Genomic DNA, 22,173 nt, shown 5'->3' with positions numbered 1-22,173 from the left:
GTACTTAAGGAACATGAGACTTTTTCAGATAAATAAAGGCAAATATTGCAAACTACACACAAGGCAGCCGCTAAAGCGTTTAAGTTTCAAAATAGAACAAACGAAACAGACTAAATTGTCAATTCCACTTAGAAACAAAATATTAATTCTAAAAATAAATCTTAGTTTGTTTTACAGAAGAACAGACAAAACTGACTAACTTTTGTCAATATCAAATAAACTGAGAACTAAAAGGAAATTCTCAATCTCTCCTTGTTGTATAGCTGAGCTTTTCAAACAGTTTTAACAGTTACTTTAGTCTGACAAAAGCCGAATGACGAATTAGCGCTTCCAGTCAGAGACTGAGGCTACGTCCACACGTACACGGGTATTTTTGAAAACGGAGATTTTCCGTTTTTGTTTTAAAAAATAATCCCGTCCACACATAAAGGCAGAAATGAAGGAAAACGCTGCTATGAACATGCCAAAGCAGCAGGTGGCGCTAGATTCCTAACCGTGCAGAAATGTTGGCCAATCAGAAGTCTAGAAGCCTCGGTGGGAAAAAGTAAACAAAGCTGGGGCATAGAAGCAGAACCGAGTCGTATGTGTGGAGGGACAGTAACTGTGTGTATATGTAAGCATTTAAACACTGCAGAGAGTAGAATTAACAGTAACAGTATTGTAGAAATTCATTTCACCGAAACAATAACGTGGCGCACAGTGTGACGCATGCACCAGTTTATTGTATTTCCAGACTTGTTTTCGGCACAATTTACAGTGCACGCTACTCTGTTTTTGTCAGACTTGAAATAGCCGAAATACCTTCACACTACGGAACTTCTTTGGCTCTTCCGTTTGACAATCTCTCCGGCGTTGGAACCATCATCTGTTTTCTCTTCGGTCACGCTCGGTTGATTTTTCTAGTCGGCACACTCATTTCCTCCATTACCCGCTGGCTCCATTACCCGCTGGCTGCTTCGCAAACAAACACACGTGCGGCTTGGCACTTGTGCTGTACGTAACAAGTCACGCTACGTGACGCTGCGGCTGTGATTGGTTCGGCTCTGCGCTACTTAATTTGGATTGGCTGACCTTTTTTTTTTTTTTTTTTTTTTGAGGACAAGAGCGGCGAGGTCTATCGCGATAGCGTAATTTCTCTATCGAGTAAAAGTTATATCACGATACATATCGTTATCGTTCTATCGCCCAGCTCTACGTGTAATATAGCTGAATAGATTGGCCCCAATGCTGAGCTTTCTGAGCCAGCACCAAACCAGTGTCTCATACAGTATAGATGTCAGCTCGGAGCATCTCTGGGAAATTAATGAGCTTATATCCAAAATGGCAGAGTCTTCCTTTACATACACGCAAAGTTTTAGTCAGGGAAACTTGTGCCGTGACAGAATTGCCAATTACAGGTGCACAAATAGCAGCATGCTAGTTGTTAAGACGTCACTTTTTCTGAATGTTGTAAGAGCAACATTTTACATGCAGATAATTGCATATCTGTGCTTTATGGTGACGTTTTTGGGGCGTATTCTTGTTTTGTGGATCCCACAAAAGACGCCCGTTCCCCCGAGGCTTCAAGCTCCTAATCCCAGTCGGGGATGCGGAAAGACAAAAAGGTGCGTCAGTGGATTTCCTCGTGCACTGGCTTAACTCTCCCGTGAAAGGCTGACGTCCCCGACAGCCTACGCAGAATCCCGAGTCATCGAGCAACAACAATAGCAGTACACTGGGGACTGTAGCGTCCGTGCTCCTAATCTAATGGGATTAGTTAAGCAGGAGGTGCTGGAATCCTTACTTAAAGCAAAGCTGTGACTTTGGGCCTGTCTGATGGATGGATGTATGTACAGCTGTTTCCTTTGTAAAAGTGTGCCCGATAAAGCGTCTCCAGCTGCTATCTCGCGCAGCCTAAATAGCACAAACGGTGCTTTAATCAGTCATATTTAATTGCATTCCTCAGGACTGGACAGCCAACCTCTGCAGCAGAGCGGCCCCGCCATGACCGTAGATTTCGATGCTGTGTTTGGGAATAAGGCCACACCCAGTAACAACGGCCCGCAGCCTGCAGCCGGTAAAGCCTCCTCTGCCTGACTGTCCGGGCAGAGCCAGACTGAACTAAACCTTTTCCATCTTTTTATTATATAACTTTTGGCTTTGCTGGGAACAAAAGCTTAACACTTTACTAACCTTCTGACTTGTTTCTTGCGACTGAGTGGGTGTGTGCAGCTTGCTCGCTCTGTCACATAGACCTTTTGTAACACTTCAAACCCGAAGATGACTTCAGAAACAAATGCTTCCAGTATTTTTTATTGTTTAAAGGTGCATTGTTATAACTGGTACATATTATATCCAGGATCTGAGCGTGACCTAGACAGTGTGTAGGTAGCAGAACAGCAAAAGTCACAGCCATAGCTAGTTGATGATCTTTCAAAATAAAATGCATATACATCTAGCACCTTTTAAGACTGTTAATGTGTGTCCATGAGGCTGATTTTAAAAGCAGTGGTTGCAGACCACGGCACAAACGTATGCAATGAACTTGCAGACTCTGAAATGGTTGCTCGAAAGCAGGGACCAAGTCTGTGACCACTCACAGTCAGCTGCTGTCCTCAAAGAGACTTTGTTGGATCAAGATGTAGACAAAGCTGCATTGAGATGGAATTAGTCTGCAGTTAAACTCAGTTGGTTAAGTTAGTATTTACATGGAATCTGTTTGTGATAAAATGGCAAAGATCGCTGATTTACTTTGATACACCGACGTTCACATTACCTGCTTGCACTCAGAGTCCAGGCAGAACCTCATACATCTAAAACTCCTCCACAGATAGTTGCTGCAGGGCAGCAATGTAGCTGCAACCTGACATTTCAGAGAGATGGGTTACACTCATCAGACCGACTCATATTGATTGCAGTGTTCTGACAGTCTGTTCATAAATTAGACGGTAATTATTTGCAGACCTTTCCAAATCCACGTGAGAGTGACTGGAGCTGGTGTGAGTTTGGAGACAAGTTGCCGTCCACCAGTTTATCGTCGTCTGACCCCAGAGAGGGTGGTACACACTAAATTAGTTGGTCACCACAATCGGGCAACCCCATAGATGTTTTTCTAGTCAGAGGTTGTCATCCTGTTTTTCCTCCAGTGTGATTGAGGCATTACTGGGTTTCTTTAATGTGCAATCTTTTTTAAATTTGAGCATTTAAACAGATCTTACCAAGCTGGAAGAAAACTGCTAAATACCCTAGTTAACTTCTGTTATCATTGTTAGTAGTGAGATGATTCTGACAGAGTGAACAGAGCTGAATCTATGAATACACTGTAAAGAATATTGTTGAATAGAGGAGTCATGATGTGTAGGAGGCCATCCTTCAGCCTCCTCGCCTGCTGCTGCTGTTGTGTCCTCCCTGTTATGGTAACAGCTTTGGACTGACTCTGACTGGCTCTTAAGTGTTGCAGGTCTGAGCCTTTTGGCTCTGAGCCCTCTTATTAGCTTACTTTCCTTTAACCTCTCAGCAACTGACACAATCAATTCCAGCGCTTCTCAACCCTTTAGAGTCCCGAGGCACTCCTGCAAAGCATATAATTTTAAGGCACACCGAGTTATCGACCACTCCAGAGAAGGTACAGCAGATAAGAGCGACTACCTGCAGAGGTCATCTAAAGACTATTTTCATCATAAAGGGAGAGGGAAGTTCAGAAAGAAGTGCAGGTTTAACTGCAGCAGCACGGAGGAAGTGTGCTGTGACTTCATTGGGTTTGTTTTAAATTAATTAAAGGGTTTTTTTTGGGTGCTTTTATTTCACACTTGAGGAAATTTACTGAAAGGTGTTTCATGGTGCCAGCCATTTTCACTGTGCTGGCGTCCATCAATCAGCCTCACCGGGATTTATCGTCCAGCTGTTTCGGAGCAGCATTCGCTCCACGCGCAGTTCACACTCGTTGTCGGGACGACTTGATCATAGCACATTTGTCACACAGATCGCTCGTCGTAACCTCGAGGAAAGAATATCCTGAAGTCACCTGGGTGAAATGTTGTCACGTTATCATTGTTATCCGGAGGATTAGCTGTATTTGCACAGCTGTAGCGCTGCCTCGTCAGACACTCTTAAAGCCGTTTCACTCCAAAGGACCTGAGTTGTGACTTTGCTCGGGAGCTGCTCGCTCTAATCTCGTCTAACCCTGTCAGTCTCCTCTGCTCAGATTTAACAGTTGGAGGCGTGCAGCTTGTTCCTGGCTCTGGACGGAGCGACTCTTTCTATTAATAGGGCCTGTGTCGAGGCTGCCACTACAACTACCAATACACCATCTGGGCCACTGGCAGCATCGCATGTAAAATCCCCCTGTGTGTATGTGTGTGCTCATGCATTATCTGTGTATTTCTATGCGTGCTCACATGTGTTTGAGAGTCTGTGCTCACACGTCTTCTGTCATTTTACTCCATCCCATCTGTCTGCTTCTGCTCGTCTGTTATTTGTTGTTGTGGTTCACACCATCCCCACCTTCCTACTCCTCCCTGTATTTCCTCTCCCTCCCTCTCCCTGTCTTTGCCTCATCGTCTCCCCATCACACTTCACAAGGCAAAAATCACCCAGGCAACTCCTTTCCATCTGCTCTCCTCCTCCTCCTCTTCCTGTCTGTTTTTCCTCCCTTCTTAATTAATTAATAATTGATACTTTGCCTGAATTTTGGCCACTCTTAAGCTGTATTTGACCTCTAGTGATCTTTTCAAGATTTGAGTTTTCTGAAGGACAACAAGCAATTTCTGCTGGTTATTCTAATGAAGGTGCTCTGCCTGCTACTGCTGTGTCTGTGTGTCCGTGTTATTTAAAGCAGACTTGTAATGCATGCTTACTGCTGTGCTTCACAGTTGAAAATAATCCTTATAGTATCTTACAATGGCCTTGGTGCAGCCCCTCAGTGCATTCTCTGTATATGGGAAGCTCTCCCTTGGAAGTTGGGAGGCAGTGGGAGAGAGCTGTCAGGGATGTTAGCCTCTGACTGATATCATAAAGAAAAAAAACCAGTTTGAACTGACCTCGTTATTCTAAACTCTGTTTAACATTAGCAGCCACATATATGTGAGAAGAAATAAAGGTATAGTTCTGCCCTAATTCTGCTGCGTTCCTCTGTTTATGATCTTATCTGGTTTTGTCAGTGCAGCTTTCTGTTATTAACAAGCTCATAAAGACTTGCACAGGTCGTCAGTGAAGAAGTCACACTCTTAGAAAGGCCTGACGTTTGTTAGTCGCTTTGTGTAAACTCGTGATGATAATCTTCCTTCTCAGGCGGGACAAGTCTGAATTGAGTTTTGTCACATTAGCGTGGAAGCTGCGGCAGAACCAGATGAAACACTTGGACGGAGATTAAATGCACATCTTGTACTTCCTAAGAGGACTGTGTATCTTCAGTTATTACCTGCATAAAGGATGGGTTAATAGGGTTATGTTGGAAACACAGAATAGAGTGGTCTGATATTATTGAGTTTCCTGATCGTAAAACTGATTTATGATCATTTAGTCATCAGGATTCAGATGTTTTAAAATGGGGATGTGTTAGCTTTAGCTGCAGTCTGTTGGCATGATATAACATACTATATGTATCAAGTTAATAAGAGGGACTTTTTGCAGGAAGAAGTCGCTGTTACTTTGTGACCTGATTCAGGGCTTTTCACCAGGGAGAACAGTGTGGTGTGTGGCAGCAGGGTTTGTTAATGTTGATGTACTGGGTGAGAAAAGTAATCCTTACTGTGTGTTTACATACACACTGAAATATAGATGAATATATCAAATATGATGTTAAACTTGGTGTTTTTGACCAAACGTAATGCATTTATAGGTGCTGTAGATTAAATTTAGGTGAAGTCATTGTGTAATTGTTTCACATTTCAAATGTACAGAGCTTTGTGCTGGTGCTTGGACAAGGATGCTGTGCCATCCAGTGTCCAGGCCTTTGTGTTTGGGCCTTGGCTCCATTAAACAGCACATTAGTTTTTATCTGTTATGAGGAGCAAAAGCGAAACTTTATTAAAAAACGAAAATCACTTGATTTGATAATAAAAGGGACAAAAGTATTCCCTAACCCGCTGGCTGCTGCTTGTTTCTGGGTGAAATTGGTCACAAAGAAGGTGCTGCAGTAGAAACTTCCTCATGACTTCTTTTGATCACCAGCAAATTACAGTCATTTTCATGGAAGATGCCGACTTGCGTGCTGACTTTTGTGTTGTGCTTTTGAAAACGTACCACCCGCTCTGCAGGCAGCGAGTGAGGGTTTGAGGACTCGTGGAACATTTTCCAAGTTTGGTGGGTGGTCAGCGAGTGTTTGCGGGCAAGTCGGTGTCTATCAGGTGTCACATAACCCTATGACAACCCACTGGATACCAAACAAATCACAGCAAGGTTTTTGGCGTAGCACCCTTTTATGTGGTATCACTGCCAGCAACCACTCATCAACCAGTTGGTGGAATACGTACTTTTCCCTGGCTAGTGGGCTGCCCACTGGTCTCCTGACCCTTTTTTTTTTTTTTTTTTTTTTACCCCTAGCAACCTGTGGTTACCAGGAGGTTCCTGAGCAGTCTAGACTGAAGCCTATCAGCCATTTACTTGGTTCTTAAGCTTTTAGACTCCGTGGGCCTGATCCAGTCCAGCACCACCCAGAATCAACTTCAACCTCAGATCAGAATTACCTTTTATAACAGAAGATTTTCCCAAATCTGGGATAAATACGGTTTGGAAGACTGGTTTGCTTAGAAGAAAGACAAAGAACAGCAGGTTTCACTCAATTGTTGCTGTTGTTTTGGTCTCACATACAGCTATACACAGCCTATATTATTGTAACTGAACTGTAAAACTGTCCCTGTTATCGACTAAACAATCGCCACCCGAGTCCGATGGACCCCAATCCTCAACAGAAACCTGAGATGCTGGAAAGGGCTGATTAGGAGTCCGCTCCTGGGAATGAAGCGACAGCTACTTAAAGCCACTCTTGCAGGGTTATGAGGGAACAAGAGAGTTTCTGTTAGCATCAGTCAGTTCGATGGAGCTGGTAGGACTCATAGCAACAAAAAAGTCATCAGTCTGTAGATAAGAAACAAGCTAGAACCTTCACTGTCTCGAAACCATTGAAGCCTCTTCCTCCGTATCTGCCTGTCACACAGCAGCTCCTAAAGCTCTTTTTTGTAAAGATCCCCCATCATATGTTAATACCACCCTTGGGGACATTTAGGTATGATGAAGCCAGCGATGGTGGGTACTTCATTTCTGAAAGAAACGCAACGTTTTTACAACTTCTTTTCAGATCTCTGAGCAGTCAGCGCTGGTGTTTTGAATCCTCGATATGGATTTACTTTCTTCTTTCCCTTTGATCTTAAACTCTATTGACTGTCAAATCCATCGCTGAAACACCTAACACAGATATCATTATCTCCTCAGTTCAATACGACACACACCGCTTACTTATCTCCCTCCATCCCTGCTTTCTTCTTCTTCTTTTTGCTGCCCTGCAGTGTTGTGTGATCTACTGAGGAAGCTTGTTCCGTTCATCTGTCGCTTCTTGGTTCAGTTTAATTCAGTGGTGCTTTACTGATGTGACGATTTCAGAAATAAAGAAATATAAACTCACCTGTGTTGACAAAGCGTTTTATCACAGGAGGGAAATCAGTGTTTAAAACTAGGTTCATTTCTCGATCTCCCTTCTGTCTCAATTCCCGTTCTTCTCTCTACTTCCAGTCTTCTTTCTGTCTCGGTATATTTTCCATCCTCTCCCTTTTTCTCTCTCATCTGCTAAGCTAGCAGGAAGAGTGCTTTCTGAATCTCTTGTGTCAGCACCACTGTCAGACCCACACACCGCTTCCTAACTAAATATTATTCCTCCGTTTTTTTCCCCTCTCCACCATCAGTTGCCTTACTTTCATCCTTTCTCCTTAGCAGCAGAGCAATCATTTGTTCTCATTCTTGTTTTAATTTTTGTTGCTGTTCTCCTGCCTTCATCTCTCCATCTTTCAATGAAAGATATTTTTTTAATAGTTTTAGCCATGCTGACCTTTTCCTCCTCTGAATATGCACCATCACATCTCCAGGTTCCCACCATCAGACCTGTGCTAAGCCATTAGCTGAATGAGTGCTGACATGAGAAGCTGTTAACGCAGCCACTTAGACGCAAACACTTCCACACCAGTGCAGGAAATTACCCTGTCATTTCCACCTATCAGAGACAAACTCAGTTAACTTTCCCACACAGAAGCACACACGCATGTTCCAAACTAATCACTGTTCACAGTCAGAGTGTGTACATGACGACTACAAACAGATAAATCAATCATCTGGAACAACTGCTGCAAGCTACCGAGTCAGGGATTAAAGGCTCGCTACTGAAGCTGCTACATGGCAAAGAAAAAAAGAGCGGTTTAGGTCGAGGATATCTGATTTAAACTATCTGCTTTTTTCCCCCGTGTGGGTAAATGCTAAAAATAGGTCGGAAAGAATTCAATTAACAGAGAGGCTAGCAGTGAGATTGAGGTTCATATTAAGGAGGCCCAACTCAGCAATATTCTCAGATCAAAACTGTCCAGCTCGGCTTCATTAAAGTGGTCGAGCCATAAGTTGATGTATTTAAAGAGTAGGAAAAATTAGGTTGAAAGCAAGAGCCTGCTCTCATTAGAGTCAGGATTAAATGTCTTCTCACTGATACAGAAACTTTATAACGTTTGTTCCCAAACTTTCTTGTCTTGTCCTCCAGCGTGAACTTCACTCATTAACTTTTAGATGTTATTTTTCTTTTTTCAGCCTTACCATTGATAGTCCCCCGTCTCCTTTAGTAAGTTGGTAAATTCTGCCTGTCGAACTTTTTGTTGTTGCGTTGGAGCATAATACAGCTCACAGTGAGAACAGCTGCAGATTTCAATGGAAATGCAGTCATTTTTTGATATAGGTGGACAAGTTTAAGCAGACGTCTGCTATTAAAGAAGCTAGTTTGTCTGTTCGGGTTAGGTAAACATGGTATTCTTGGCAACCCAAAGTAAAACAATGCTCAGAGGAACTGCAAAAAAGGAACTACATCTCAGACTCTGCTGACCTCAGTTAACAAGTTCATGACAGCATGATCAGAAAAAGACTGAAGAAGTATTGCTTGTTTGGAACGGAGGCCAAACTGTGATTTTTCTCTCTAAAAATCACAGTTTGTAAATCAGAAACCACAAGACTTCTGGAATGTCCTTTGAACTGATGAGACCAAAGTGGAGATGTTTTGCTGCGCAGCACCATGTCTGAAAAATCCCAACAGCATATCAGCACAAGCACCTCATACCAACTGTCGGGCACGATAGAGGAGGGGTGATGAGAGGGGCTTTTTGCAGCCACATGACATGAGCACCTTGTAGTCACTGAGTCGACCATGGACTCCTCTGTATGCCAAAGTGTTCTAGAGTCAAATGTGAGGCCACCTGTCTGGCAGACATTCTGCAAACTGAATCAACGCTGTAAAGAAGAGCGGACTAAAAGTCCTCCACACTGATGTGAGAGACTCAAAGCCACACAGAAAATGATTACTTCATGTTATTGCTGATAAAGGCAGTTCTACAAGCTGCTGAATCACAGGGTATATTCAGTCCTGGGAAAACTTTCTTTTTCACATCTGTAACTGCAATCTAATTAGCATTTAGGACAAGTAAGCTACCATGAACGACTTAGTTTGATTACAAAAAGGCTCTCTGTGTATCACCAGTAAGCGTGTTCAGTAAACAAAGGGCTCTTTGCCAACATTGCTAGACTGTTTACATCAAATGTATTCTTTCCCACATCCAGTGAACAGTGGGATAGAGGGGTTAACAGCGTGTAGGGCGTAGTAGCATCCAGGACACTTAAGCTAACATTAAACGTGTGTGGTAGCGTGGTTCCAGAAAGACTTAAGGATTTGTAGCTACAATGAAGGATAACTGTAACATCTCCAGAGGTAGCTGTCGGTGAGAAATACTACACCATATTCTTGATACAGTAACCCTACGAAATGCAATTTGGCTAGTAAAATGTTGATTACTACTGTAGCTGAGCTGTGCAGCTCACATTACAGCAGGCAAACAGAGTGATATATATGTAGCCTTTTGCTCCTTGTCTCTTTATTGACTTGGCATATGGAGAAATCCAAAGCTTGACAGGCCTTCTGTGCCTAGTTACAGTTTTCTAATCTGTAATTGAACAGTTGCTGTTGAGGGAAAAGGTTCATCAGCGGTCAAGTCTGCCACTCGGTTAAATTAAATATGAAGTGCTTGATCTTGCTTTTTGCTCAGTCTTTCTGCCTGCCTGTATGCCGTTATTAGCAGCCATTCCTATTAAAAATGCAGTTTTTCTGCACACCCATCTCACTCGCTTGTTTACCTTGATTTCTTCTTCAGGTTTTGATGCTCTCGGAGACCTGTTAAAGCCTACAGTTCCCACACACACCGCACCTCCTCCACCTCCCCCTCAAGTGGCCATCCATCATGGAGGAAAGCTGCTAGCCAACGACCTCGACTCGTCTCTGGCCAACCTCGTGGGCAGTGAGTGTTGAGATTCATGTGAATAGACCAGCAAAGACGAGAGAAAAACTCAGTTACATAACGTGGCACATGCAATGCCTGGTCTTGAATACGTGCCTGCAGTGTACTCTCAGACTCTTAAGGACATATTAAAGTTTACTGTTGCTTGTACATAGAAGTGAGCCTGCATATTCCTCTTTAACTTCATGTGTTTGGTTGGAATTAGTTATTTCTTTGTGGAAACTTGAACCTCTTTTCATGAGGGGAAAAAAACAGCATCTGAGGCTGAAATTCCTTCCTGCCTCCCTTTTCATTGTACTCTCTTAACTGCGATCACTCACTTTCTGTGTTTCCAACTCTCCACAGATCTGCAGTTTGGTGGGACCCCAGCCAAAAAGTAAGTTTTGCTGAGTCGTGATGGTGCCTTTCCTGAATTGTGCCTGTAGTCTCTGCAAAAGCAAATATACGCTTTTAAGCTGTTCTTGGTCAGGAAACTGTCAGCACAAATCTCAGAAAGCAAATTTATTATGAACTGCTTAATATACACACACATCTGTGGCCTATTGAATTAGACTTTAAAGATCTGAAAAACGTAAATAGCAAATTATGTGATAACTAAACCTGAGATTAAACAGCTGAATCCATTTGACTTCCACAGGCCAGATATGCAGTGGAACCAACCGGGAGAGAAGAAGCTGACGGGCGGCCAGAACTGGCAAAATAAGACCATGTCGACCACACAGTGGAGCCCAGCACCCATGGCCCCACAGCCCATGCCTGTACCACATGTGGTAAGGAGACCAACACATGCACAAATACCCAGCTGCTATAAAGAATTGTGCAACCTCAACATTTTGCCCAAAGGCGTCCATCGAGGTGTCTGTAAGTCCTGGAAGTCTTGGATAATTTTGGTTTATCACAAAAACAAATCTTATCTTCTCATTTGGCATTTTTGGCATCATTCCTGTTTAGTGCTTTACTTTAGATTAACCAAGTTAACTAGCTCAGATTTTGAGAACAACGTCACAAGATGTCCACAACAGCTACAAACTGGACCCAGTTGGGTAGACTGGAGGGAAACAAAGCTGCAAGTTTGGAAAAGAAAGCAAAAAACAAAATGAAAGTAAAGCTCACTGGTTACTTTGTTAGGTCTTGCTAGTTCTGAGTTACTTTTCCCTTCAGAGTTGCTTAATTCAGTAAAATGTTATCTAAATATCCATGATGTTGATCTTCCGTTCTGCCACGTCTCAAAGGGGCTCTCCTGAGTTGAGATCTGGTGACTGTGGAGTCAAGGAATCAGTTTGAGATGATGATTTGAGACATGGTTTGTTATCCTGCTGGAAGCAGCCATCAGAAGATGGTACACTGTGATCATAAGGGGATGGACGTGGACAGCAACAATACTCACTACGATCAGAGCATCTGCCTGCCTAAGGGGCCCAAAGCGTGCCAACAAAATATCCCCCACAGCGAGTTATTAATTGTCTTTGATAATCTTACAAATCTGTTGCTTTAATATCCGGTCTCATCATGTTTCTTATCCTCAATGACTTTAATTGCTGCCAGCTTTCATAAATGATGCCCCAAGCTACGAAAATGAGACTTGAGTTGTGATAAACCAAAGTTATTGTTAAAGTCACGAAAAAAAATTCATGGGAAAGACCCTTTATTGTTGTTTGATGCACGGCATTTTGGGAAATGCGGTTGGTCGATGAGAAGATGCCACAGTCAAAGCTCTGCTAGCAGTTTTCTTTGCTTAGGTCAGCTCGTTAAAATAATGTAAAAGAAGTATGATTTTTTTTAATTTTTTTTAACCTCCAACACTAAGTATAATTTCTAAACTGAAAATCATTAAGTGGCTTATTCAGTTAATTCAATTAAATTTTATTTATACACCACCATATCACAACAACTGTCGCCTCAAGGCGCTTTAAGGTTTAAGTTAGACCCTGCAATAATACTAACAGAGAAAAACCCAACAATCACATGACCCCCTATGAGCAAGCACTTTGGCGACAGTGGGAAGGAAAAACTCCCTTTTAACAGGAAGACTTGAGACAAACAGCTGAGACCAGAAACCTAGACAGAAAGTGTTTACTGAGGTAATAAAGCAGTTAGACACAGCGGTAGTTTTCATTTAGATTTCCATAGAACTGAATAACTTCTGGCAACCTGAGTAGTCGCCCCCTGCTGACCAATCTCAGAAATGCTGGTTTAAGCTTAAATTGTCAGACCTCAAAGTTACACCTCCGGAAACCCATTTTACCTCTGCACCACATCCTTCTACATAAATGTAACTACACGTCGGGTCAACGCATACCACAAGACTTGATTGGCGTGGAAGGTTGCTTTGTGGGGGAAAGAGTTGTTTCTGGTTAATTCGTTAAGTTAGGATGTAGATTTCCTGCAAAAGTTAAAATCACGCTTTAGGACACTTTGCATCCACCGTATTGGTGACTTTGACCACCGCCACTGACATCATCGCCAGATGTCACCGTACACTCATGTCTTCAACCCGGCTGTGGCAGCCCAACATCCCATGTTACACAAATCAAACCAGCAGAAACTAATCTATTTCGTTGACCAGTAATTCCCGTCATCGTTTTCAGTTTTTTTCCCCTGACATAAACGAGACGACAGCTAAATAAAATCTAATGCAGGGCGACAAAAACTGATGAAATGTATTGACAACTTCTGAAAACAAGATCCAACCAAAACTTATCCTGCCTTTCTACGTAGCATGAGTCTGGAAGCAAACCAATCAGTAATCTCCTTGTGCAGTAAGATGTTCACATTTGATCTGCGCTGATGAACAGGGTGGGGTCGTACAGCCACAGGGGCTCTTTCCAGATCCAACACATCCACGTCCTCACTGCGAGGGCATGTAGCATCTTCTCATTTCACTCTGTGCCCGAAAGTTCCCAAAATGTCAGTGTAATAATTTGGCCTCCTTTCATGTTTCTGCCAGTGCTGGAGACAAAATCAGTTTAAATATTTAGATTGGCTTCTCACAAACATACAGCGTGATGCCGAGCTGACTGGAACTTGCAAACACTTTGTAGGACATGCATCTAATCTAAAACTGTGGCACTTCTCACACCGAGCGCTGTGAAAATATCTGTGCATGTCTGTGCGGTGTCTTTGTTGTATCAGCTCGGTACATTTTATAGCTGTGTGTGTGTGTGTGTGGGGGGGGGGTTATTTGTGTGCGTTTGCTGATCCTGGCAGCTCCTGATTGTCATCCTGATCTCTTGACTGCAGTTTCTGGCTGACGTGGACAAACTGTCACTAACCCTCCGCTTCCCCTCTTTCTCTCATTTTCTCCTCCTGTTGATCTTTCCCTTTCTTCCTTTCTTCCCTCGCTGTCCGCTTCACCTCTGCTGTCATTCCCTCTAATTTCTCCTTCCTGTCCCGCTCATCCTCCTCGTCCGCTCGTTTTGCACCGTCATCCACTCGTCTTCCTTCCCTCGTTGGCTCGTGTTCTGCTTTATCACGACTCTTGTTATTTTTTGTTTTTTGTTGCGTTGTCATCTTCTCGTCCTGTTTTCTTCGCTCTGCCTTTGACATCTGCACGTTTGCACCGCGACCCCTCATTCTTTTATTATTTTCTGCTTGTTTCCTGTGCTTCTAATCTTTCACTCTCGTTTTTCCTCCTCCTTACTTTCTCCTCATCTTTACCTCACTCTACCGGTTTTGCCACCCTCTTTCATCATCTCCCGCTCATTTTCCCCCACTTTTTCCCATCTCATCACCTTGCCTCCTCTCCCTCCTCCTCCTCTCTTGTCTTTCTCTGTTTTTTGTCCCTTTTCCTCGTTGCGTCCTGATGCAGAATGGAATGTTCTATACTAGTTATGTAAGTACTTATCTCTGTTTAACGAGCTGCTCAGACACGTCCTCTCCCGGGTATCTTTCTCTTCATCTCTTTCCCTGTCACCTCTTCTTTCACTTGCATTCCCCGGAGACGCTTATTTAAAAAAAATAGAGAAAAAAAGGAAGTTCATTCTGTTCTTGCACCATTATCATAAATAACCTTCTCACCTCTGTGATAAAAAGTAATAGTCTGCGCTGCTTATGTAAAGCAAATTGATGTGAGGAAGTTAGAACAAGGCACTCCTTCTCCCTACTAAAACCTAAGAGCGCCATTCTTCTGGGTGTCTTTTAAAAGATCCACGTCTAATTTATTTGTCAGCCGTTCATCGGGTTATTATCCACATTTTTCTCCCCCCTCAATCAACAAATCCCATGAAACGGAAACAAAACGGCAAACCGAGCCACTCTGAGGCGCTTCAGAAGTCTGTTATCTCTGTGGCTGAAATGGCGACGTTATCGCGGTATGAAAGGAAAAACTTCATGTGCAGCAGAGGTCCGGTCCAGGATGCACAGATCAAAGTATCGCAATGAAGGATTTAACAACAAGTTACTAAATGGTTGCAAACAGCCACAGAGAGTCAGCTCTACCGGGTTTTTTTCTCTAATATAAACAACACTTTTCAGTTATTAACATCGATCTGTGTATCAATTTGGTCTCATTTGTTGCTTTTAATGACCCTCAGGCCTGATTTAGACCTAGAGGTAGAGGTTGTGGCGTAACCTTTTCTTTTCACGTCTTTGCTTTCATGGGTAAACAGACTGCAGTGAACAGGATTTATGAAAAGGTTGTACATTATATAAAGAAATGGCCTGTTTTGCAAGCATACTTTCAGATACTTGCTACCTGCCATTTTCATAAGTGTTGAAGCTTTTTCTGATGATAAATTAATCATACTGCATCAAAATAATTAATAAATGACAGAAAAGTGCCTGTTTTTTCTGCTCTAAAAGTTTTTTTTCATCAGGCAAAATTTAAGAAAATTAAATAAGAAATTTTCCTAAATTCATAAAATGTTGTTTTAATGAGCTTACAGAAGATTCTGTCATTTTAGATATTTTTTTCACAAGTTAGTCCCAGAGTGTTTCTTTCATTTACTACAGCAGTGTTTCTTTGTCATGTAGAGATTTGCTGTTGCATTTAGACGACTTCTTATATCCAGATGTCTCAGGGATTCAGTGTGTAGTTAAATGTTAATAAACTACACTGACAGAAAGAGGAGTTTCTTTGGTTCAGCTTTGAGATCGAAATGGGAGCAGTATGTGTTTGCCATCGCTACTTTACAGGTCGTTTACCTCTTATTGGCTGCTCTTGCAAACAGAAAGCTTAAGGTATATCCCACATCACTGACATAATACAGAGTTAAGAATCAAACACAAAACAAAACTAGAATATACTATAATAGCTCCTCTTAACTCTTGCCCCCCATACAGTCGGCATCTGACAACCTGCTCTGTACCCTTAAAGACTAGCTTTGACACCTCAGTATATCTCAGTTAATACTTGGTTTAATGATCATTAGAGTAGTTGAAAAATAACAAAGAGCCTCTTAGTCGACTTTCAAGGGGTAAAGAGTTTAAACACCCTGCAACAGAGCAGCAAAATCCAGCTGAAATGAGTCCCTGATGCACCAAGAAACATCTTTTTTTTTTGTTTTTTTTTTTAAGAGATGTGCAGGAAAAAAACGTGTTGAAGTAATTCTCAAACCAGCTAATTCTTAAGGTGTTATATTATTTCAGCCTTTAACTCCCACTGACAAGCCAGCAAGAACAGAAATTGCCTATGGGGATTAATTCAGCAGCACAATAATAGGAAAAGAGGTGATGGGTCCCTGAGCAGAACAAACTAAAACAAACTTTTCACCTCTTACACGGTACGACACAGAAATTCTGCATGGTTCAGTCAGCACGACAGAAACATCAGCTTTAACCAAACAAAGCTCAGAGAGAGAATATTAATAAAACTGCTCATTACTGTCCCCGAGAATGAAAATACACAGTCTGTGACTCCAGCGCAGCTGAGATGACCTCCCATAATCCATGAGACAATAAATAAATCATAGCAGAACTGCATGAGACATCACAGGTAACACGAGTAAGCAGCTCGTCACGCTTCACGCATGATAATCGAAACTCCCACGTCTGAGATTCTCAACAGAAGGGCAAGGTTGTAACTGTCTGTGCTGGTTGGATATTCAAAAACGCCATCAAAAAGCATTTTCCCTTTGCTTTTCTTTTTTTTTACTGTGACTGAGACTGCAGGCCACTCAAGGTCAGAAGTCTGAGTTTGCATTAGAAAGCACAGAAAGAAGAAAGTTGCTTGTGCCGAGGAGATGGCAGAGGGAGCAGCAGAAGTTCAGCTGTGAAAGCTGAAACTTGGGATGAAAGATGCAGAGAAAAGACAGCTTTCTTTTTTTTTTAATTTAATGCGCAGATAGGCAGGGAGACACGCTGGTGAAGGATAGAACAGCAGGCGGGAGATTGAGCATAAAAAGACAGATACAAACTCATGGATGTGTCACACGATGCACCGAGGAGCTGTCGGCGGCGTAAAGATAGATGGACAAAAACACCGGTTGAGAATCTGCAGCGGTGCATCGACACGTCTCACCTTCTCTGCTTTGTCTTGGGTTTCTTTTTGTTTTTCTGTCGTGTTTTAAAGAAGTAGGGAATAAAAATGATGCTCGCCGTCGTTTTTGCACAAGCAGCCGTGAAGACAGACAGGAAGCAGAGATGGATGGTTTGCAAATTAATGAGCGATTCGGGTGCAGATGACGGTAAAGTCAATTTCATCTTTAATCAGGGTTCAAATGCTAAAACCACAAACCCACTGATCAATTGCTGAACGCACAATAAGATGGATAAATTAAAGCGTCTTTTTTTTAATCTGAATTGGCTTCTTTTCGTACAACTTGTAGTTCACTTTGATTAATGCTTTTGAGCAACTGTCACAACTCGCTCTACAAAGGCGAGAACTTACTTGCGATTGATTATCTCCTGAGGGCGGTGCGCAGGTTCACCTTATCTGGCTTTTCTCCTGAGGGCGTCTTAACCAGAGTATACACTGAGCGGGGTCTTTGCGCTTTGTGAGAGATCTTCAAAGTTGGTCATTTTGAGGGTCTTGCCATCGAACGTGGAAAATCACCACAGAGAGGTCTTAAATGTTTTTTGCAAGGATCTTTTACCTCACATCCACATTTAAGTCCTGGCAATGACACTGCAGGGCTGAGACTGCGGTTCTGAAAGTGGCAGCCATCGCTCAGAAAGCTGTTTGACGCTGGAAAAATAACAGACGGACAATTAAAGTAGCAGAAGGCTGGCTAGCTTACTTGTTATCTTCACCAAGGAAATTGTGTTTTTATTTGTTAACATATATAGAAAGATTTAAAATAGTCTCACATTTGACCTTTGACCTCCCCTTCAAGTTCAATAGATTGGCGTGAAAGGTCAAAATGATAATGATGGTATATAGAGCTATTTGTTTCTGACTGCTGTTGTTTGTACCGGCAATATATTGGCATACAGGGAACGATGGGGATTCTAAATACTGTGTTACTTTTGACCTTCGACCTCTTCAAGGTCAAATCAGGTCAAGCTTTTTTAAAATGTCTTGTCTTTAAAACTTTGCGTAAAAAATCTTGCTGCCTTTGTTTGTATTGGCAACATTTAGAAAATGACACTGTTGTAAAAGTCACATTATAGTTTGCATCCAAATATCAGGACAGGTTTGACCTCTGACCTATGTTTTCCTCTTCAAATGTTTTATATCTTTAAATTGCGTGAGCTGCCCGGTTAGTTAGAAATATACTGCAGTATTACCTGTAAACACAAACTGATATTACTGTTAATACTGCGACCCACCTCCAGTACTTTCACAGCCCACCAGGGGGCCTTGGCCCACACTTTGGGAATCCCTGCTCAATCCCCATACACACCATTAAAAGTTAGTGAGCTGACTGCTCTGTAACCATCTGTGCAGAAGCTTCTCACTCGTGGTTCAGGTGGAAAAGGTCAGGTAGGCGTGCTCTTCACTGGGACCACCCATCTTCTTCCTTTTATAAATCACTTTAAATCTTCAGTGTTCAGATGCAGTTTTCTGAGTATTTTAAATGACTTCGGCTCAGTTTTCATAAGTTTTAAAAAGTCAAAAGCTCGCATAGCGCGCACAATCAAATCAGATCGAGTGAGGTGATAAATCATCCTGTGGAGCAGTCACATTAGTTTGACTTAAAATTAAATAGGCACATCAGATGTTCTCATTTCATCAAGATAATGCAAGTAGGGGAAAAACTCAATTTTACCTGGAGCCACTTTTTTTTTTTTTTTTTTTTTTTTTTTTTAAATGATGAGCAAGAATATCTTTAACTTCAGCCAAAGACAGCGCGTGAGGCACATTAGAAATAATAGAAACTGAAAGATATTCCTTCTCTGAGTCAAATCTGAGCTCTCTGATTTTATGCACGGGCTGTTAAACTCAGTGTGTCACACTGACTTGTACTTACTGTTCATTATCTTAATATCTGTCATAAAAGACAAATAAATCAACTCGTGAACACGCCTGACGGTTATGTGTCACATTTTTTTCAGATGTGTCAAATTAATCCAGAGATTCTCCACATCTGTGGGAACTTTTCACGCATGAAACTGTCTGTTTGCAAAGAGCAGCACGTCACAAAAGAGAAAGTTAGACAGGCCATGAAAGGAGAGGTAGCAAAAACAGACACAAAAAAAATCATGCAAAGCTACGCTGGAGTCCGAGAGTCAACGTGCCTCATTTGAAATAACCACAGCAGGTCCTTTTTATGGTGTCGGTGCATAAATAACAATTAAATGATGATGCTGGGGTGGTTGTGTTTTTGCCAATAACAAAACTAAACCCACAAGTGCACTCACTTAATTCATGTAGCTCATCATTTTACATAAGCCTGCTATGACTTTCCCATGCAGCTAATTGCTGTGTTTAATGGAAATATTTTACCGGTCTCTCTCAGCAGTTTGATTGAGGCTTTGTAATTGTGTTAAAAATGCCGCGGTTGTCTCATTTACGATGATGGATTAGGTCTGTGAAGGCAGCTGTTTTTAATGGGTTTTTGCAAACAGTGGGGTGAGCGGGTGCTGACCTGCAGCAGAGCAGGCAGTCACGGCTTGTGATGAGGAGAGTGCAAACGCTATAAGGTGTTCCCAAAACCCAGTGAGGTGCTTCCTGGTTGTGTTTGACAGACATCAAAGTCGTATGGGCTCTGTCAGTAACTCATCTGTTGATATTAATACTCCTCTACTGTTGTGCAAGAGGCACGCCGCCCTGCACCTGCCCATATCATCTTGTAAACTGACTTCCATCCAGGATATTCGCCGACACGATACCGCAATGTACCGCAGACGCTCGCACCCATAAATTACCAATTTGTCAAGCAGAAGTCGGGCGGCGGCGACGCAGACACACGTGGGTTGTAAACGATGGCTACAAATTGCCCGTCACATCGAAGCATTTGAAGCCTGTTCAGCTGTAGTGGATTTGATTTGCAAAGTGAGCAGGGCAGGGCCAATCACTGTGCTATTGAGCCACCCCTTTTTAAAGCAGTGGTAATGATTGCACTCAGTGGGAATCCACTAAGTACCCCTACTGCATGCTGCGTTATTGTGCTCCTAATGTGCACATACTTGAGCATTAAATGTACTCTCCTTGCACATAAAGTAGGCTTTATTGTGAGGTTTTTATTTTATTTTATTTTTTGAAGGCTTGAAGCCGTATGTGACAAAAGCCATGAAATGTTTGAGTCAGGTGCTTTTGTTCTGATAGTTGACACCTGTTTTCTGTTTTTCTGCCAGGCTCCAGCTCCCATGGCTTTCCCCATGACCACACCGCAAGTGCCTGTGTATGGAATGGTAAGCATGCACATATTAACATATTCCCACACATGCCTGGGGGGGCACTGTCGTAGATTTATATGGAGACTAGAGCTGCAAGTCTGTATTTGTATTATTAATTAAACTGTGTGTTTTCAAATGTAGCATAACTAGCGTGGACACCCAAGTTTGAGAGCAAGGGGACCAATGTTCACATTGGACAGAGAAGACAAGAGGAGTAAATGAGTCCATCTATGTGCGCTGTGAACGACCACCATTGAACCGAGGGGGTGGCCTATGACAGTCTGCCACCTACCATCTAGTTTTGAGATCCCTTCCCAGGTGCCTGAACCCCCACTCACAACTTGGGTTATGTGACCTCAGTGGGTCACATGATAGGATGGGGCAAGGTCTCACAGTGGTTTCACCTGAAACCTCTGCTGATAATGACCCATTCCCTCTTTCACAGCTTGGCACATGTGATGAGACACATGTTTAACCCTTTAAAACCGGTCGGAGCGGGCACGCTCCATTTTGCATAACTATTTTAAAATCCCTGTAGAACCGGAACCACGTTAAGCTAGCACAATAATTTTTTTGGCATATGAAACCGGAGTTGTTGTACTTACATCTTATGCCATCAGTTTGTCCTAGGTCACGGTTTCCTTCCACATATAGCTTTGCAAAATTTGCATAAAAAGCACTTGCAGCAACAAAAACATAATATTCCAGAAACACGCTTATCCGATCAACTGTTCATAACACTTTCTACGTTGGAATAGACGTCAGCGCGAACTATCGTATGCCTACCTGCCCAAAATCAGAAGTGACATTTTTGCGGAAAATGTAGTTTTTTACCTTCAGGGCCTTATAAGCCTGTACTGGTGTTTTTAAAAGTCACATTTGGCTTTGTGCTTTTCTGTATTGTTTCTGGGATGCTTAGAACTTAAATTGCACTGCTGGAAATAGTTTATTTTGATGCACCTGCTGTTTTCTTTGTAAATTTGCATTGTAATATTTATTTTCATTTTTCCTGCAGTATATAAAAAATTGGTGTATCTCAAAAATAAAACTATGAAGACACTCAAAATAAATTTCCTTTTGTTAGAAACTATTTTGTGCAACTTTTTTGTATTTACAGTTTTGAGGGATAAGCCTCTTAAATTTCTCTAACTAGAAATATATGTTAAAAAATTTAAAAAAGCGATTTTCAATTTTCTGTAGTTTATTGCACTTTTTTGCAATTTATATAGTTATTATAGACTTAATGCATAGATATTATCAAAATTTGGGCTATAACGGTTATATTGATGTATAGCAACTTCCAAAAATGGCACTACAGCATGTAAAATTATAAAGATAACTCTCGCGGACTTGGTTCTATGGTAGGTCTTAATGGGTTCATAGTGGGTCAACTCCCAGGAGGGTTTAAATGCCTGGGACTTGCCACCTTCTGGTTTTAGACCTAAAGAAGCTTATTGGATGAGACGTGAAACATCTGCACGAAATTTAAAGAACTCCAGTCACCTTATTTTCCTTACAAGGCGCCAGTATGTTCAGCTGCTGAAGACTGTCCCACTACCTAGAGTGTAATGTTTGGCACACTTCACCTGTAAAACAAAAGGAGTTTCACCCTCAGATTAAACACAATGAGCTTGAAAACAGACTTTGTTGGGTGATGAAATCATTTTTAAAATGATTGCTCCGTGCTTAGCCACCGCTGAGCGGCTGGTTGTCTTGTTTCCATTACTGCGTATAACAAAATATTTTTTTAAAACCTTATGTCTTTCTTTCTTTAATTTTTACTTTGCAAACATCTCTCTGCATCTTACCTTTGTCCAGGTTCCTCCCCAGATGGGTCAGATGGGTGGGGTACCTGTGATGGCTCCTCAGCCAATGATGTACAACCAGCCTGTTCTAAGACCCACTAACCCCTTCGCACCCATGCCCGGAGCCCAGGTAACTCTCA

The 22,173-nt window shown here is 42.1% G+C and overlaps 1 protein-coding gene across 3 annotated transcripts in view; it reads left to right on the top strand.

Moving 5' to 3' along the window:
• LOC146636042 (phosphatidylinositol-binding clathrin assembly protein) overlaps positions 1-22,173 on the top strand; it is a 107,989-nt gene that overhangs the window by 77,833 nt on the left and 7,983 nt on the right. For 2 of the 3 annotated variants that reach the window (XM_085349422.1, XM_085349421.1), the window contains 6 exons: positions 1,946-2,056; positions 10,368-10,511; positions 10,857-10,887; positions 11,149-11,281; positions 20,187-20,243; positions 22,047-22,163. In XM_085349422.1, coding sequence (XP_085205548.1) covers positions 1,946-2,056; positions 10,368-10,511; positions 10,857-10,887; positions 11,149-11,281; positions 20,187-20,243; positions 22,047-22,163 — 593 coding nt within the window. The remainder of the gene's footprint in view (positions 1-1,945; positions 2,057-10,367; positions 10,512-10,856; positions 10,888-11,148; positions 11,282-20,186; positions 20,244-22,046; positions 22,164-22,173) is intronic. The other variant, XM_085349423.1, reaches the window with a different exon arrangement.

The sequence above is a fragment of the Diplotaxodon limnothrissa genome, linkage group LG3 (assembly GCF_057381915.1).
Source record: "Diplotaxodon limnothrissa isolate DT_005_m linkage group LG3, D_limnothrissa_male_GT1.1, whole genome shotgun sequence".
Lineage (NCBI taxonomy): Eukaryota > Metazoa > Chordata > Actinopteri > Cichliformes > Cichlidae > Diplotaxodon > Diplotaxodon limnothrissa.
The sequence above is the reverse complement of the archived record's forward strand: the minus strand, read 5'-3'. Positions and strand labels throughout refer to the sequence as shown.